This window comes from Leopardus geoffroyi, chromosome E1 (assembly GCF_018350155.1).
Source record: "Leopardus geoffroyi isolate Oge1 chromosome E1, O.geoffroyi_Oge1_pat1.0, whole genome shotgun sequence".
In the NCBI taxonomy this organism is placed as follows: domain Eukaryota; kingdom Metazoa; phylum Chordata; class Mammalia; order Carnivora; family Felidae; genus Leopardus; species Leopardus geoffroyi.
The window spans coordinates 36,649,987-36,667,723 of NC_059330.1; the positions used below are offsets into that span (position 1 = coordinate 36,649,987).

At 54.1% G+C, this 17,737-nt stretch overlaps 3 protein-coding genes and 3 long non-coding RNA genes across 8 annotated transcripts in view; 3 read left to right on the plus strand and 3 right to left on the minus strand.

Moving 5' to 3' along the window:
• LOC123603528 overlaps positions 1-1,837 on the minus strand; it is a 2,364-nt gene extending 527 nt beyond the window's left edge. The window contains exon 1 of the long non-coding RNA XR_006714922.1: positions 1,604-1,837. This is a non-coding gene — a long non-coding RNA (uncharacterized LOC123603528). The remainder of the gene's footprint in view (positions 1-1,603) is intronic.
• HOXB8 (homeobox B8) overlaps positions 1-4,756 on the plus strand; it is a 64,192-nt gene extending 59,436 nt beyond the window's left edge. For all 3 annotated transcript variants that reach the window (XR_006714919.1, XR_006714920.1, XR_006714918.1), the window contains one exon: positions 3,419-4,756. The gene's annotated coding sequence lies outside the window, so the exon portion shown is untranslated. The remainder of the gene's footprint in view (positions 1-3,418) is intronic.
• Positions 1-8,791, plus strand: part of HOXB3 (homeobox B3) — a 23,973-nt gene extending 15,182 nt beyond the window's left edge. Inside the window, exons 2-4 of the mRNA XM_045488527.1 lie at positions 3,419-3,506; positions 6,477-7,075; positions 7,952-8,791. Coding sequence (XP_045344483.1) covers positions 6,628-7,075; positions 7,952-8,781 — 1,278 coding nt within the window. The 5' untranslated portion in view covers positions 3,419-3,506; positions 6,477-6,627 and the 3' untranslated portion in view covers positions 8,782-8,791. The remainder of the gene's footprint in view (positions 1-3,418; positions 3,507-6,476; positions 7,076-7,951) is intronic.
• Positions 5,967-6,857, minus strand: LOC123603529. The gene is made up of 2 exons (XR_006714923.1): positions 6,754-6,857; positions 5,967-6,011 (listed from the first exon to the last, which is right to left on the minus strand). It is a non-coding gene; the product is annotated as an uncharacterized LOC123603529 (long non-coding RNA).
• On the minus strand, positions 8,172-12,695 carry LOC123603527. The gene is made up of 4 exons (XR_006714921.1): positions 12,274-12,695; positions 10,510-10,598; positions 8,776-9,248; positions 8,172-8,186 (listed from the first exon to the last, which is right to left on the minus strand). It is a non-coding gene; the product is annotated as an uncharacterized LOC123603527 (long non-coding RNA).
• Positions 12,696-13,355: 660 nt separating this feature from the next.
• Positions 13,356-16,355, plus strand: HOXB2 (homeobox B2). The gene is made up of 2 exons (XM_045488528.1): positions 13,356-14,495; positions 15,273-16,355. Exons 1-2 carry the CDS (start codon positions 14,111-14,113, stop codon positions 15,929-15,931), a joined length of 1,044 nt encoding a protein of 347 aa, XP_045344484.1. The 5' UTR covers positions 13,356-14,110; the 3' UTR covers positions 15,932-16,355.
• Positions 16,356-17,737: the final 1,382 nt, after the last annotated feature.

Genomic DNA, 17,737 nt, shown 5'->3' on the forward strand with positions numbered 1-17,737 from the left:
CTGTAGGGAGTGGAAGAGGAAACGATGCCCATGAAGGGGGCTCTTCTTTCTAATATTTACCTTTATTATTAATTTCTGCCTTTGTTAGATTATCATAAAATCTGTCCTAATCTTTTCTCGAGTTTTCCTTTTCAATTTCTCTCTCACACACGCACACGGTAAGTTGCCCAAGTTTCCCTTCTTGGGTCCAGGAAGAAACTGGTCACTCCTCTCTCTGGTCTGCCCCTAAATCACCACTGTGTTGTCAGGAGTGAGAAACGCCTCTCCCCTGTCTTTTTCTAGACTCCGGTCTTCCCTCACACCCCTCTGATGTCTCCTACTCCGAGTCCCCTGGCCCAGCTCCTCACTGCCCTCACTGCCCTCATTGCCCACCCAGTGGAATGGGTGCCGGCCAGGCTGCCTCTTTACCATCAGCCTCCCATCTCCCAGCCCCGATCAGGGGCAACCGGCCCGCCAGAAACCTCCAAGAAAGGAAGGAAAAAGGCAAGAAAGAAACCAAACTGGGATCTAATTGCCTCCCAAGCATTTCAAATGGACTTTGTTCTCCAGGTTTAATAAGAAGCCCCCACTCCATCTCTTACCGCATTTGGGGGGTGCGTGTCTTCTGAAAGTTTTCTCCAGGTTAGCTTTCTCCAGCCCCAGTCCTCTTTCTCACCCCCATCCCACCGTGCCCCAGCTCCTTGTGTCACCAGAAGGGACCACAATGAGTTGAGGAGGCTCTGGGAGGGGAGGGGTCCGCTACTGTCTGGGGAAAGCATCGCAGCCCCAGTCTCACAGGCCCGCCTTGGGCTGGGTGCCCTCTAGGCTCTCTTTTATTCCTTGAGGCAAAGCTGTGCAGCCCCATAGCCACCAGGCTCTCCTCTTCTCTCAATTTTGCAATGACCTTCTCTAGCCAGTGGTAGCAACAGCTAGGAGAGCTGGAGGTCCATGGTCTGAGGTCCATTTTCGACTTTTAATTTGGGGGAGTCAGAGAAAAGACCCAAAGGTGCTGGTTCCCTTAAGCCTCTGGAAGCCTCCCTGGGCTGAGTCCCCAACCCACTAGGCCCAAAGCTACATAGGTACCAACACTGTAGGCCCCTAACCAGGGTCTAGAAATCTCAGGACAGGCTCTGTGCAGCCACGTACACAGGCAGCCCTAATGGCTCTCTTTGAGGGTCCTGGCTTGAGCCGCAACATCGGCTCTGGCTTGAGCATTTTCTTTTCTTGGTACTACTGATAAACAGAAAAATGGCCCCCACCCTTCATCCTCATGCACACCCCCCCCCCCCCCTTCAGCCACCAGCTCTCTAGGCAGGTGGTAGTAGGGTCCTTCGGGCATCACAGTGGGAGGTTCTGCATGTGGTTCCTGTTGCTGGAGGGTGGGGAGGCCATGGGTCCCACCCACCCCGTTCAGCAAGGCCCCCCAAAACTGGCTGCTCCAGCCCATGAAAACTGACTTAGCAGGCCCGGAAGAGGTAGGAGCTGGAGGAGGCCCTGGGAGAATAGGACCCTCTCTCAGCCCAAAGCAGAGCTTGTGAGTGGGGAGCAATAGGGTGTGAGGGGAGCTTTGCCAGACACAGCCACCCTCTCCCGGAGGGGGACAATAGCTGGAACCATCTCTCACCTTTGTTCTCCCAGTCCCATCTCCTCTGGTGTGTCCAGATGGGAGAAGGCAAAAGCCAAGCATTCTAACCAGGAGGTCACAGGGTAGTGGCTGGCTCTGTCTACTCCAAGTTAAAGAGAACAAGTTTTCCAAGCTGCCTTTGTAGAAAAGAGAGACTCTCTGCGTTCTATTTCATCCCCTAAGTCCCGACTCAGCAGTTAGGCAGAGTTGCAAACACTCCTGCTTTGGGAAACGTCCTGGTCTTCTTTTTTGTCTCTTTCCTCCAGCGGGAATGGCTCTCCCCACCCCCGCCCCAAATCTGCAGACACCTACATTCTTGGCTCTTGTCTCCCTCCTACAGGCCTCCTTGCCTTTTCCTGCCCTTCTCAAACACACCCTAAGAAAAGTTTAGCTTTTGTAGTCTTCCTCATTTGTGCCAAGAGTCATAAATCTTGCAGAGCTAAGAGAAACAAACAGGTTTGTTCGGAACAATACTAACAACCACCCTCCTCTTCTGCCAGCGCATTTAAGATGAAGCCATTTTGGTAGTTCTTCTCACCTTCTCAGAAGTACAAATGTCCTTATCACCTCTTAGCCCCTTCTGCCTATCCCGAGGTGAGAATCTTAACAGAAACTTCTCTGTTAAGTTCTTACAGCCTCTCTATTGCCAGCCGTGTCTGGAGCTCGAGCTAAACAGAGTCCCCCTTTTGTCACCCTCTCCTCAACCCCCCTCCTGCTTCAAGATGGTCTGGATTTTTAAAATAATCACTCACCGCTTGTTGTCTGTTCTCAAAAAAGGGGGGGTGTTTTTTAAAAAACGTCTGGCTGTCCCCCCTACCGGTTGGAAACTGGGCCTGGAGACTTGCAGGGAGAGAAGAGGAGTAGGGAGGGTGTGGGGGAAGAGAAGAGACAGACTGGGAGACTCAGAGTGGGGGGGGGGGAAGCCAGGGTGAGAGGGCGGGAGACCCAGCCACCAGTCCCAGAGGAGTGAAACTACTTAAAAAAAAAAAAAAAAAAGAAGCCTTGGTGTTGCCATTGCCAATGAATGCAGAGAGGCACCCAGCACCCCCACCCCCAGACACCTTGGGTGCCTTTGACTAGGCCTCCCCACCTACTTCTCAGTTAGCATAATGGCTTATTAGTGGGGTGCGGGCCGGGAGGGGGGGGAGCTGTGAACTCCACCAGCTTTCCCTTGCCTGTCTCTCCTCTTCCTCCCCCGCCAAAATCTCAATTTAAAAATTTACCTGTTCTTTAAACAAACAAACAAACAAACAAACAAACAAAAATCTCTGCCTTCTTTCCTTTCTCACTTTTTTTTTTCCGGGGGGGGGGGCGTTAAAAAATTTCCCCCCGCCCCCATCACCACCACCACCTTCCCTCCTTATCTGGCATCTAAGCTTACTAAAGGGGGAGTGGTGGGGGTGTGTGTGAGCTTGTGTGTGTGTGTGTGTGAGTGTGTGTGTGAGTGTGTGTGTGTGTGTGGTTTTTTTTTTTTTTTTTTTCCCTGTGCAAAAGCAGAGGCCATTGTTACGGAGAGTAGGGCGTACCAGTCTTGTAGGGCAACCACACTGTGGCGGCTTGGCCAAGCCGGAGCCCGGAGCTGGATTCTCAGCGAGCTGAGCCGCTCCAGCACCTTTCGGTCTTCTTCTATTTTTTTCCCCGCTCCCCCACCCCCCTCCCTCCTGCGCACCCCCGCTCCTAAGCCGAGTGAATTGAAGCGGACGCCGCGCGGCTCCACCGGCCGCTCTGCCCCTCGGGCTCCCCAGCCGGGGTGGCTACTGGGGGGGGGGGGCGACGCAGCTTTAAACAGTGGTCTTTTTTTCCTTTGCCTTCAAGGAGGGGAGATTTCTCGCCTGCCGCTCGCGCTGGGGCTCGATGTGAATATATATTATGTCTGCCTGTTCTCCCCTCGTCGGTGGCTAAGGTAAGCTGGACTGAAATAGGCTATCAGTTTGTGAATGGCGGAGAGTATGTCTCAATGATTTATGGCCCATATGACTCCAATCTCGGTTCAAGAAGAGTTCACAAGCTTTAAGCTTCCTTCCACGCAGCGACTCTCCTCTCCTCTCCTCTCTCTCTCTCTCTCCCTCTCTCTCTCCCTCCCCCTCCCTCCCTCCCTCCCTCTCTCTCTCTCTCTCTCCCTCTCTCCCTCTCCCTTCTTGCTTCTCTCCTTTTCTCCTCTTTTTTCTTTCAGCAGCCAGAGCCAGAGCTGAATTTCCCCCGGCTGCTAAGAAGAGCCTAAGCTTTCTCTCCTTTCCTTTCTTGTTCTTTTATTTTTCTTCCTTCCACTAATTTTTTTTTTTTTTTTTAAGTCCTGGAAGGTGGCCTATCCCCTCTCTCCAGGCTTCCCCAGCTATTGTTACTGTCCTCGGCTCTTTTCAGGGGTGTGCCTGGACAGGTGGGGTTCTTGGGGTGGCTCACCGCCCTCCTCCAACGAGACCCTGGGGGGAAGCCGGGAGCCACCGTCTCCCTCCCTCCCTCTCTCCCGAGAAGCCATATGGAGCCTGGATTTTTCCAACATGGAGGCAAGGGAAATAGACATGTTTGGCTTGGTAGAGCTGCTCCCCACCCCCTCTTCTCCTGGATCCCCAGATCTCAGATCCCCTCAGCACCTTCACCTCTTCTCACTGTCCCACCAGCCAGGCCTCTGCGCCCTCCGGTCGATCCGGGCCTGGCAAAGTCCCAGAGCGGAGTTGCTAAGGCGCCTTTTAATTCGGTTACCTCCAGCGCCCAAACTTGCTGCCCTCCGCCCGGTGTGCTTGGAACCTGCCGCCGCTAGCCGTTGAGGCGTCCTGAACGCTTTCTCTTCGCCTCCTTGGGCCAGCATAGCTAGTCACCAGCCACCGCGGCAGCAGTGGCCGAGACAGCCCGGAGGCGGCAGCCAGGGGCTAGCTCCGTCCACAAACCTCCCGGCCCTTTCTCGCCGCCAGCGGAGTCTCCATTCTTTCCTGTTACGTGTCTGGCTTCTCTGCTTCCCACACTCGCCTGGCCTCTGTCCTGCGATGGTTTGCAGGTTTATTGCAGGGGGAACGACAGGAATTTCGGCCCCAGGCGTCTAGTCAGATTATTGCTTTATCATCATCATCACCATCATCATCATCATCATCATCATCATTACTGCTGTAACAATCATTTAGACTAAATAAAGCCAGGGCCCAGCCAGCCAACCCCTTCCAACGTTTTTATTTCATTCTCTTCTCTATTAATAACAAACTCAACTGATGCCTGTTAATTAATTCCCCCTTCATCCAGGGCTGCTCTGAAGCTAATTTTGGTTAAATCATCAGAGGCTAATGGTAATAATAATAAAGGGATTGGGTCAGCCTGGTCAATTGAACTCCAGTTCTCCTCCCTGGAAGGACCTGCTGTTTGCAGACCCATGTGTATTTCCCAGAAACAAATTCTTCCCAGAAACCAATCGGAACTCAGGGCTCCCCGGCTCCCTTTTGAATGTGTATCTGTGCCATTAAGAAGGGGATTTATGTGTGGGAGGGACTTCTTCACCTGCACTCCTTTTATTTTATTTGCCTATTTTTAGTTTTCTTTGGGGTTGAACAGCTGGGCTGAATGAGATTTAAGTAGTCTAAACTCACATGTCAGAAGAGAGGGTCACTCTGGAGGTTTTATGAAATGTGATGATGAGAAATTGGGGAAGACAGGGAGGAAAAAAATGCAGTCAGAACTTTTAGAAGAAATATACAAAATCCTATGACAGCACGAACCTTTATTTTTTTTTTCTGCACAGCTTTAAGCGTCTGCATTAAAATAATGATTTTTTTTTTTTTTGCCTCAGAAAACTTCAGTAAACAAGGTACCCTGTTTCCAACCCAGAGAATAATATTGTTCTAATTGCTCTGTGGACTTTTTTTCCTTTGGGAGAAGATGTCCTCAGTTAGGAAGTACTTTTGCGTCTCTTGGTAGTAAAGTCCAGCAGTTATCCAGTTTTTCTCTCTTCTTTTCTTCTTTTGGGGAAATCAAAGGACACAGACTGTCAAGGAAAGGGTGGGAAAAAAATTAGGTCTGATGAAAAAAATGGAGCGGGGAGAAACCTGGGCCAAATGGTCACTGCACCAATCCGTCTGGCCAGGGAAATAGAAACAATCCTGCTCCATTTGGGGGCCCCATGGGGGCCGCTAGCTGCTAGCTGCTGGGTCCCAGACTTGGCTGAGCAAAGACTCAGACTGGAGGTGGTGGTTCCTCCAGGGCCAGGGAGGAGGCTCGGTTCTGCTGGCTCTGGAGGTTCAAAATGTTCAGGAAGTTTCTAGGTCAGGCTGTTGTTGTCTTCTTCGTGAGGTGGGTAGGGAAAGAGAGGATCCCTCACAGGAGAAGGTTCCCTACTCAACTTGCTTCTCCTTTCTGTCTCTTTCGGAGATCCTTGGGTTTCTTTTCTCCAGGCTAGACTCTGCTTGGGTGACAGACCTAGATGGACCTGGAGGGAGGCAAAGACAGCAGGCAGGAGGCCTCTCAGCTCACAGGAGGGTGTTGATGATGTTTTTATTTTGGAGTCTCCTAGTCCCCCCCCCCCCTCCTTGAGCCACCCTATCCCAGAGTTAGTAGGGGGAGATAGGGAGAGGGAGGAGGAGAGGTCAGGGACTAGCCTGCAGGCAGGAAAGAAGCAATGGCCTTCCAGTAGTAAGATTGTATACCTAGGCAGTCCCCGAAGGAGTAGAATCCTTATTTTTGAAGTGGAAAAAAAAAATTTTTTTTTTAATTAAAGCACTGAAATAAGAAAAATCCATTTCACGTCAGGAAAGTGGCCTCAGCATCTGCTTTGAAGATGTTGGGGTTGGGGAGAAGAAAAAACCCTATTGATGTCAGTTCCCTTTTCAGCTCCTAAGATGGATTCGAGCCCCAGTCCTCTTCTCCCCCTTGTGTCTCTTCTCTCACCCCACAGGTCAGCAGCTCCCAACGGACTCGGGAGGAGGGGGGCAGAAAGGGGAGGGGGGGGTCCGGCGCCTCACGTGACCCCCGCGGGTGCCAATGTCCGGTCGTGAGGGTATCAGGCTCTTGCAAGTTGCCACCCACTGCCCGGGCCTCGCCCAGCGATGCAGAAAGCCACCTACTACGACAACGCCGCGGCAGCACTCTTCGGAAGCTACTCCTCGTACCCTGGCAGCAATGGCTTCGGCTACGAAGGTCCCCCCCAACCCCCCTTTCAGGCCGCCACGCACCTGGAGGGCGACTACCAGCGCTCGGCGTGCTCCTTGCAGTCCCTGGGCAACGCCGCCCCGCATGCCAAGAGCAAGGAGCTCAACGGCAGCTGCATGAGGCCCGGCCTGGCCCCCGAGCCCCTGCCCGCCCCGCCCGGCTCACCCCCGCCCAGCGCCGCACCTACCAGTACCACTAGCAACAGCAATAATGGGGGCGGGCCCAGCAAAACCGGCACCCCCAAGTGCGTTCCTGGCTCCAACTCCACCCTCACCAAACAGATATTCCCCTGGATGAAAGAGTCAAGGCAAACGTCCAAGCTGAAAAACAGCTCCCCCGGCACAGGTACCAGCTCTCTGCCTTCCTCGTCGTCAGCTTTTGTCCAGGCCAGGAATGTCACTGTTATTCTAGCACCCAGCCCCTAGGCGCCCAGGCGGCGGCCGGGGAACAATATCAGGTGGCGGCCCTGCAGCGGCGCTTTTCCCGTAGCCCCCACCACCTGATGACCCCTGACCCCGCCAACACCCTCTCCCTCCAGCCACCCTTCACCTGAGCTGCCGAGAGCTCCAGAAGGCCGGGCGCTCGGACTCAGCCCTTTGCAAGGCCGCAGAGCCACGAGACGCTGCCAGTAGACGCAGAGTCGTCAACGATTGATTATTATTAAGTATGATTACTGTGGGTATTAATCACAATCGCTCGGGCCGCCCGGGGTCCGGCCTCCAGGCAAGGCAGCCTCTTCGAGCCACACTTCCGAGCCCTGCCCCCGAATGTTCAGATTCCCCCAGGGGTTCTCCTCGGCCGCCCACCTAGTCCACAGGACCCCGCCAGGAAGTTTGTGTGTGTGTGTGTGGGGGGGGGGGGGGTGTCTTCCCAGAACCTGGAGTTGGTGATGGGGGAAGAAAGCGCGCGCGAGAAAACCCAGCTCTAAATAAATGGCCATGCGGCTCTGTCTGCGTGACATGATCAAATTTTCATAAGCTGGGGCAGCAAGAGGAGAACAGGTCTCTTAATAAATGCCACTATTATAGAGTGTCCGCTAATGCGACGGGCGTTGGGGGGGGGGGGGTGGTGAGGAGGAGGCGGGGATGAGAAGGGGAGGGCGGCGGGGGCTCCGAGTCCAGGCCTGGATTTATTAAGAAACCATGCATTCAATTTCGGCGTGTTCAGTAATTATCTTTTATTTCATTTTGTCCCCTTCCCACCCCTCCCCCTCGGATCCAGCGGAGGGCTGCGGCGGCGGCGGAGGCGGCGGCAGTGGTGGCGGCGGGGGCGGCGGCGGCGGGGGAGGGGACAAGAGCCCCCCGGGGTCGGCGGCGTCCAAGCGCGCGCGGACGGCGTACACGAGCGCGCAGCTGGTGGAGCTGGAGAAGGAGTTCCACTTCAACCGCTACCTGTGCCGGCCGCGCCGCGTGGAGATGGCCAACCTGCTGAACCTCAGCGAGCGGCAGATCAAGATCTGGTTCCAGAACCGGCGCATGAAGTACAAGAAGGACCAGAAGGCCAAGGGCCTGGCCTCGTCGTCCGGGGGCCCCTCCCCTGCCGGCAGCCCCCCGCAACCCATGCAGTCCACGGCCGGCTTCATGAACGCCTTACACTCCATGACCCCCAGCTACGAGAGCCCGTCCCCGCCCGCCTTCGGCAAAGCCCACCAGAATGCCTACGCGCTGCCCTCCAACTACCAGCCCCCTCTCAAAGGCTGCGGCGCCCCGCAGAAGTACCCCCCGACTCCGGCGGCCGATTACGAGCCCCACGTCCTCCAAGCCAACGGGGGCGCCTATGGGACGCCCACCATGCAGGGCAGCCCCGTGTACGTGGGCGGGGGCGGCTACGCGGATCCGCTGCCGCCCCCTGCCGGCCCCTCCCTCTACGGCCTCAACCACCTTTCCCACCACCCCTCGGGGAACCTGGACTACAATGGGGCGCCCCCTATGGCCCCCAACCAGCACCACGGACCCTGCGATCCCCACCCTACCTACACAGACCTCTCCTCTCACCATGCGCCTCCTCCTCAGGGTAGAATCCAAGAAGCGCCCAAATTAACACACCTGTGATCGGAGAGGGGCGGGGGGGGGGGGGGGCGGGGGCGGCGGAGGGGCGAGGTCTTGGGGTGGGTGAGAGCTACGAGGGGCGCGCAGGCCGTGCGCACTGAGGGGGCAGCCTGGAGGTCTGAAATAGGGAGGCAAGGAGGCGAGAGCCACACTTGCTGCTGGGAAGACCGGGGCTGGAGCCCCTTCCCCTCCCCCTGGCCTGAGAAGTTGCTTTGTAAGGTCCTCCAGTCCTTGTTCGGTCCGCCTGCCAACCCACTGGAGAGAAATCCACAGCCGACTGTGGAGATGAGCCCCTCAACCCTAGGCCTCCAGCAATACCCAGTTAGGAGATAGGGAAACAAGGCAGAGAAGCACATTTTAAAAAGCAGACAAGATGGCTAGGCCATCACCAACCAACCAACCAACCAACTTACCTTCCATCTCTGTGAGTAATTCCTCCAAATCTTGATTTTTTTTTCCTTGCAGTTCTCCTTTAAAAAACAAACAAAAAAAGAGAGCCCATTTCAAAACCAAGGGCCCAAAGCACGCTCCCCTCCCACTTTCCTGAAGCCTCAAATTTCCTCCCACCCATGTGAGGTTTCTGGGGGCGCTCCCTCCATTTTTAGCCCCATAGTTTCTGCTTTAGGACATTCATGTCTACACCCCGCCCCCATCTATTACAGTTTTCAGAGGGCTCAGGGATGGCGAGAGATCCTGAAAGTCAGAGCTGTCTATATTATAAATATATATATTTTTTCTTTTATGGAACGCTGGGAGGTCAGAGCAGGCAAGGTGTCAGGACTGAAGCTTTGCCCATTCTGCTGTCTCCCATCTCAGCTCCGGGACCATCCCCCTCTCTCCACAGAAAGCAATCGGGCGACACGAGGTTCTACACTTTTCTTTTCTTCTGTTGCTCTCTTGACTTAACGTGAAAACAGGGTATATTTTAACAAACTGTCTGTCCCAGGCAGGGGCTGCAGCTGGGCCTGTGCGCCTCGCTCAACCGCCTGTCAGGACACTTTTGTTGCACTTAGAGTTTACATTTTAATGGATATAAAAACAACTGTGAGAGATGCTTGGGTCTGCAGGAGTCCGGCATCGCTCAAAAAGTGTGTGTTCTAGTGAACATTTTCATATATATTTATTGGTTATAGCCTGTTAAAATATTTTCTTTTTTGTATTATTTATCCCCCCCTACATTATGTATTTATATGAGGGAAAAAATGACAAATTGTACTTTTTTAGTATTTACTTGTTATAAAGGACGTTGTGTTTCCTGTCATGTAAAACCAGCTATTTTAGTTATTATTGTACTCTAGAAAAGAGCTGTAGATTTATGTTAAACGCGTACTTATGAGCAATTGTAATTAGTTCTAAAAGGCATGAACTCAGCTCCTATTGTCATTGTATAGTCCTGAATTCGTAGAGTTAGAGTTAATTCCCTCTCGAAACTTTCTTTGTTCTTCCGTAGTTACTTTTTTCCTCACTTAAAAGGGTTGTCTGTCAAACAATTCTTGAATAAACTTTCTGTTATCAATTTTATCTTGTCCTGGTGGTCCGATTTACATAGCAGGGGGAGGCTGCTGACTGCCAAACTTCCCCCAAGGAAAGAAGGACGTCGAAGACCCTATCTTGGCCTCTCCGTTTTTCTCATTGACCTTTTGTCCTCTCGTGCCTTTGGCCACAACTTCCTGGCCACACCTTCAACAACAACAACAACAACAACAACAACAACAACATCTGGCCGTTTACTGCTTCTTCCAAGGAACCTAAACTTCACAGTTCTCTTCCGGAGCTACAAAGAAGTCGTCACGTGACCCGAAGCCCAACCACCATTGGGTCTAAAATGAAAACAAAGGAAAATGATTAAAAAAAAAAAAATCTGAGGCCTAGACTTCTGAGGTCAAACCTTAAAACTAAAGTGAAATTAAATCACTAAATAAAACTCGGGGCGGAGGGAGAGGAGGCGCTTTAGATTTTCCCTGCCAAGGAAAGGGGAGAGGGAGGAGGGAGGGCGAGGCGGTGGGATCCAAGCGTAAATAAAATGGTCCCCAGGCAAATGTGCAGCTCCGTTTCCACGATCCTTGGGAAAACTTCATTTCTTAGTCGTGGTTCCATAAAAGTTTTATCACATCGGAGCGAGGATAGAGAGGGTCTGTCAAAGATGAAATGTCACCGCCGCGTCGCTGGAGCCGATAAGAGCGAAGAGACAGGGCGGCTGAAATATGGAGCTAATTCGTTGAAAGAGAAGCGATGGCTGCTTGCTGAAGAGATGCATAATTCTAATTGTAAGCGATGCGCCCGCATTGCTTAATTAGGAGCATATATTTGGTGGTAGTGGGGTGGGGGGGGCAGTGTCAGCGAGAATCGTTCCAGGCCCTCAGCCTTAAAGCGAGGGCTGATTTTCATTTTTATGTTGCATCCTGGCAGTCCAAGGTTAGTAATTACAGTCTTTATGCAACAATAAATAACAATAAAAAAGCAACCTGAATTCTACCCCCCCCCCCCTCACCAAGTAGGGTTTTAACTGGACTCGGCTCATCCAAGCAGCAAGCAATTTAGCATCGGGTCAGGCTATAATTTAAAGGCATAAGAGCGTGCAAAGTTTGATTGGGATCAAATAACGCTCAAGGGTTTTTCTTTCTTTCTGTCTTTCTCTCTTCCTCTTCCCTGAATAACATTTTCTGAATGATGTAACTAGATGGAGCGCCATGTTTGGCTCTGGGGGTGGAGTGGATTGATTATTTATCTAGCACGAGAGAGGCAGGCCAAGAGAAGGAATTGAGCTTGAGTTTGAAAAACAGAGCTTTGGCCTGAAGCTGGAATTGCAAACGAAAAATAAGGGCCCACTTGGCTTTGGTGCCCTCCGCCCTTCTTTCTGCGGGCTTCCAGGCTTTACCTAAGCAGCCAAAGTCGTGGGGGAAAATATCTGTGCTGTAAGATTCACAGCATAACAGGAGGCGGGGAAGCGGTGTCTCTGGGAAGGAGGGCTCTCTTGGCCCCTTTTAACACCCAACTTTTCTGCTGTTCTCTAATCTGGCCATAAAATCTGTCAGCAGGGTTAAAGAGGGCCGTATTTCCTGCAGGGACAGTCTCGGCCTGAGTTGATGCGGAGAGAAGCGCTCTACCCTGCAGCCAGCTGGAGAGGCTGCGGAAAAACTTCCAGGGCTTCTCAAGGGGGTGAAGGGAGGGAGAACCCTCTTTCAGGCCTCCCTGCACAACTTCCAGACAACTACTCTTCGGATTCTTCTGTGCCCACCTCCCCTCCCCCGCCCCATCCGCACCCCCCCCCCCCAAATGGCGAAAAGTGCCTTCTTTGGAGTGGAGTTGGACACAACGGTCTCTGGCCAGTTTGCCCAGTTCAGAGCAGCTCCTTCTGTTCTGAGCCCTCCGCAGCGGTCCACCTCCCGTCCCTGCAGCCCCCACCTACAAATCCCCTTTCTCTCTCCTGGCTCTCCTCTGGCCTTCTCGGTCCTTTTTAAATACTCACCGCCACCCACGCGGATGAATACTCACCGCCACCCACGCGGCTGTTACATTGACAGAAAGTTTCTAGTTCCAGCTCCCGGCTGAGTTGCCATTTCTCTGCTAACCAGCCTTCTCCTCCTTGCTGGGCAGCCGAGAGGAGGAGGGGGAGGGGAGGCCAGAGCCGTGGGAGTTCTCCACACAAACTTTCCACCCAACTCAGCGTCCTTCCCTCTGTCCCCATTGCCCATCTGTTTCCCTGCTCTCCCAGAATCACCTTTCTCTTTTGCTATCACCCCCACCCCCAGGCCTTTTAAAGGGATGTGGAATTTCGGCTGTTCCCTCGGCTTTCCCAAAGAGCCAAATTCTTTGATGCCATCGGAGGGAGCTGTCAGGGGGCTAAGATTGATCGCCTCATCTCCTCTCGGTCCCTCTGACCCACTTATTTAAAAATCTTCCCCCAGATCGACTTTTCATTTTCTGCTTTGAGATCTAGTTTCCCACCAATTGCTCCGGGGTGGGGGGGGGGGGCGAGTCTTGTGTCCTGTCTCTCCAGTACATTACAATACTCTCTAAAGTTCAGACTGTCTTGATCCCCTCAAAATAAAATTAAAAAAAAATTCTCCCCTGCCCCCTAAAATGGAATATAATCTCAGTAGTCATTGTTGCCACCCTCCCCGTGCTCAGAGAATTCTTTCTTGCCAGGGATGATGATGATGATTAAAACTAGCACACTGGCAAAAATAGGAAGGGGGATTCTCTTTGTCCTGGGCGGGGATTCCTCCCCCCAAACATTGGCCTGAGGTTTGAGAGTGCTCTAAGTTAAATCTCCTACTATCTTGGTTCTTGTTCACGTCCCTGGATATAGATACAGAAACAGGCTTGAGGCTTGAGGGAGAGCATAGGCACCTTACACCCTGGCTGTTGTGGGGTCCTGAAAAGGAGTGAGATGGCTCCAGGTGAGGAAGGCAGGTGGACAAGTGCTGCAAACACTGGGCAGAGAAGGGAACTGAGACCACACAGCTTTGGCTGCCAGAGGCCCCAAAGAGCCCCTCACCATCTATCTCACTCCTCTGTGTCAGCCTGGGAGTGTCTGTCGATTTTCTAAGATTTATCTGTTGCTTTTGGGGGGGTGGGATGGGGATGGAGATGCTGATGATTGTAAATCTCTCCTGTTCCTTATTGCACCTTAACACTGACCTTTCCCAAAGGGTGGAAGTCTCTTTCTACTACCTTTTTCTTTCACTTTGAGATCCTTACTCAGCTTTCTTTCTTTCTTTTTTTTTTTTAATGGGGGGAGAGTGGGGAAGATAATACGGCTGGCATTATAAAGAAAGCACTAATGTATTCTATCAAAAATATTTGGAAGAGAGGAAGACTTCTCCCTTAGATTCTCTTGTTTTCCACCTTTTGGAGCCTCCCATCTTCTGAAGGGAGTGAGAGAAAGGTTCCTCTAGCTTTTCTGGAGAAAGGGAAGCACTGGGGAGAGGGAGTGTAGGACTGGGGGCTCACGGTGCCCAGGTCGTGGTTCTCTGGAGTTTTTGAATCAATTAAAGCAAATAATGCTCTCTGTTTTCCACCAGGCCCAGACAAGCGATTGGCCGAGGCCAGTCCCGTGACCATGAATTCCCTGCAATTTCGCCGGAGTCCTGGGTTTAATAGAGAGAGTCCCCATACGCTTGTATTTATCAGCAATATACAATTATAAAGGCCCAAAATAAAAATAAAAAAAAAAAACCCACAAAAACAGAGAGAGAGAAAGAGCGAAATCTCCCCCTCCCAAAATCGCTCCATCACATAAACCTGGGGGGGGCAGGAGGGGGGGTCCCTTCCGATCCTCCCTCCTGACGCCCCCCCCAGCAGGCCCCCTCCCCCACCATTGAAAGCCATGAATTTTGAATTTGAGAGGGAGATTGGGTTTATAAACAGCCAGCCATCGCTCGCCGAGTGTCTGACTTCCTTCCCCGCTGTCTTGGAGACATTTCAAACTTCATCAATCAAGGAGTCGACATTAATTCCTCCTCCTCCTCCTTTCGAGCAAACCTTCCCCAGCCTCCAGCCCGGCGCCTCCACCCTTCAGAGACCCAGGAGCCAAAAGCGAGGCGAAGATGGGCCCGCTCTGCCGCCGCCGCCGCCGCCGCTCCCCGCCGCCCCCTTGGTCCCCGAGTTCCCCTGGATGAAAGAGAAGAAATCCGCCAAGAAACCCAGCCAATCCGCCTCGTCTCCTCCAGCCACCTCCTCCGTTTCGGCCTCCGGGGTCGGATCGCCAGCAGGTCGGTTAGCGGGGTAGGGGTGGGGTGAGGGGCAGCTAGAAGAGAGGGGGAGAAAGAGCGATGGGGGAGGTAAAAAGGGTGTCGAGCCTGTTGGGGATCCTTGCCCCGTCTAGTCCAGGGATGAACAAGAAAAATACACTGCTGGGGTTCAGGCCTGGTTCTTTCTTTCTTTCTTTCTTTCTTTCTTTCTTTCTTTCTTTCTCTCTTTCTTTCAACACTATAGCAGATTTTGGAGGCTGGTTGGGGAAGAGCCTTTTCTCTGTTAGAAAAAGGATTTGATTTAGCTTTTCACCTTTATCTGTACGGAGGAATCAAAGTAGTGTTGGGGATTGAACCTGGGCGCAGGAAAAGATTCAGTCCCATTTCTCCCTGCTCTCAAAGAGGGGAATTTGAAAGCTAGGGAGGACAGGAGGTGAGGAATAATCTTTCTTAATGAACCCCCTCTCCCTGGGTTAAGCTCGAAAATGCCAAATTGAGGGCTCCACGCCAATGATTCGGGATGGAGGCTCTGAGGTTCTGGGGGCAAAAGGCAGCCGCTCCCTACCCCCTGCGTGGTCCGTGGGCGGCTCTCTGAATGCTGTGCCCTGACCCGGGCAGGGTCTGCCGGCGAGAGGGGGACGGGAAAAGCCGTGAGAGCGGGCCGCTTCGGTAGGCGGGAAGGGGGGGGGGGTTGCTGCTGATACTGTTTTTGGCGGCTGGGGTGGTCTTCACCTAAGCTGAATGAGGCTGAGCAGGGGACACCGCCCGCTTTTGACACCCAGCCCTCTTTCTCTGCAGATGGTCCGGGACTGCCGGAGGCCGCCGGCAGCGGGGCGCGCAGGCTGCGCACTGCTTACACCAACACGCAACTGCTGGAGTTGGAGAAGGAATTCCACTTTAACAAGTACTTGTGCCGGCCGCGCCGCGTGGAGATCGCGGCCTTGCTGGACCTCACCGAGAGGCAAGTCAAGGTGTGGTTCCAGAACCGGCGCATGAAGCACAAGCGGCAGACGCAGCACCGCGAGCCGCCCGACGGGGAGCCAGCCTGCCCAGGCGCCCTGGAGGACGCCGGCGAGCCAGCCGACGAGCCCGCGGCCAGCCCTGGCCGCCCCTCCGCCTCCCGGCCGGCGCGGGAAGCCTGCTGTCACCCGCCCGAGGTCGCGCCGGCCCTCCCGGGCGCCCAGGGCCCCCAGCCTTTGACCGCTCACGTGGGGGGTAGTTTGCGCGCGGCCGCCAGGCTGGAGCCCGAGCCGTTGCCCGAAGACGCCTTCCCCGAGCGGCAGGAGTCGCCTTTCCCGCCCGATCTCAACTTCTTCGCGGCCGACTCCTGTGTCCAGCTGTCCGGAGGCCTGTCCCCCAGCCTGCAGGGCTCGCTCGACAGCCCGGTTCCCTTTTCCGAGGAAGAGCTGGATTTCTTCACCAGCACCCTCTGTGCCATCGACCTGCAGTTCCCCTAACCTGTTTCCTCCTCCCGGCCGCTTCGACCCCCGTCCCCTCGTCCCGTCTGCTGGAAAACCCGAGGACCCCCCCCTCCCCCAAGTCGCTTAGACTTCTTTCTGTGTTTTGCTAAAATTCAGGTATTACTGAACTCGTGTTTAATCCATTTCCTTTCGTTTCTCTCTAAAATATTGGGCACTCGGGCGTCTTTTTAAAACACACAGACAAATTCCGTTCGGTAGACTCCTTCCAACGAAATCTCAGGAATAATTAAACTCTTGGGGGGGGCTTTCTTAAAAAAGAACTAGAGGAACTTGTTTTCCTCTCTCTTTAAGTTTTAGACCTGTAGATTATTTATTGAAATTCTTTAATAATAGGAAAAGGGGAAAGTATTTATTGTACATTATTTTCATAGATTAAATAAATGTCTTTATAATACGAAAACGAGTGTTTGTGTTGGAACCCCAGCCCCTTGCCCCGCACCTCCCTAGGCCGGCCCTCATTCCCTCGGGACCCGCGCGAGGCTGCTCGACCCCGCGTCGGCTAAGTCCGGGTGGTACAAAAGCGACCCTACTTGGCCACCGCTTCTCGACCCGCAGCTCGAGAGGAGTGGGGAGTTTGCTGGAATTCTGTCACCTGCACACCCTCCAACAGATGGCCTTGGGTCCCGCGTCGGTGTTCCCGGGGCTCTGCTTAGAGATCTAGGTGGGCGGGTGGAGGGAGAGGAGGCGTCGGGGACGCGACCGGGGGTCGTAGCAGGGGGCGCAGAGGTTTAGCCGGAGCGGGAGGGCTCCTAGGGTTTCCCAAGCTTCTGGCTTCAGTGCCCCCAAGACGGGTGGAAAGGCTTTTTCGGGTACACAAGAAGCCTGGGGACGCGAGGCCAGGGGTCGTGGGCCGAGTGGCGTGGGGGTTGGGGGGTGTTCTCGGGAAGCAGGTTTCCAAGCGGGCCAGGAAGGAGGCTCGCGGAAAAATGGAGCGAGGCCCGGACCCCAGTGCTCCTCGGTGCCCGCAGCCACTCTAGGGCTTCGGGGTCGGGAGGGCGTCCGAGGAGCGGCGGGGCCGTCGGCCCGGGGAGGCCCGCGCCGCCTCTGCAGGCGCTAGGCCTCCGGGGGCGGGAAGGAGGAGCGAGGAGAGCTGGAGGGCGACAGGACAGCCGTGAAGATGCTCAAAATGGCGCTGGGGCCGGGCTGCAGGGAGGGCGAGGGGAGAGTCGGTGGCCGCCATGACAGCCGCTTCGGGGCTCTGTCCCCGCGCCCGCCTTCTCCTTTCTGGACCTTCCAGGCCCCCCTGAGGAAAGGGAGCCAGGAACCTCCTTTTCGTTTTTGTGTTATAAAAAAAAAAAAAAAAAAAAAAGAGGCCAGCGGAGGCGGAGGACGCGCGGGGGACGTGGAGTGCGCGCGGCGTGGGCGGCGCAGGGGTGAGCCGCGCAGGGGTGAGCGGCGGGTCTGCAGGCCCGGGTCGGCCTCGCGGGGTCTGACTGTGCACCCTTGGCTCTGGGATCTAAAGCCCGGCCGCCGCTTCCTCCAGATGCAGGCCTACCTGTTTTACCGACAGCTTCATTTGCCATCTCAGCTCTGTCTCCTATCCCCCACCGCACCCGGCCCCGGGTGCTTGCAAACCCGGCGAGCGGGGAAGCCAGGATCGATCTCCCCCATCTGCCTCCTGGTTCGTTCCGGGGAACGCGGAGATTTAAAGGGCCCTGGAAAGCCATCCATCCTTCTTAGGTTTACTTAATATTTCTCTGGCTCAGAAACAGACACCGCAGGGCTACCTCCCCAGCAGATGCTGCCATTCTCGAAAAGCAGTTTATTTCCTGGGCCTCCCAG

Excerpts from the sequence above, each read along its gene's own strand:
- HOXB2 (XM_045488528.1), top strand. The coding sequence starts at position 14,111 with ATGAATTTTGAATTTGAGAGGGAGATTGGGTTTATAAACAGCCAGCCA. Across the intron at positions 14,496-15,272 it reads CGGGGTCGGATCGCCAGCAG|ATGGTCCGGGACTGCCGGAG; the intron begins GTCGGTTAGCGG and ends CTTTCTCTGCAG.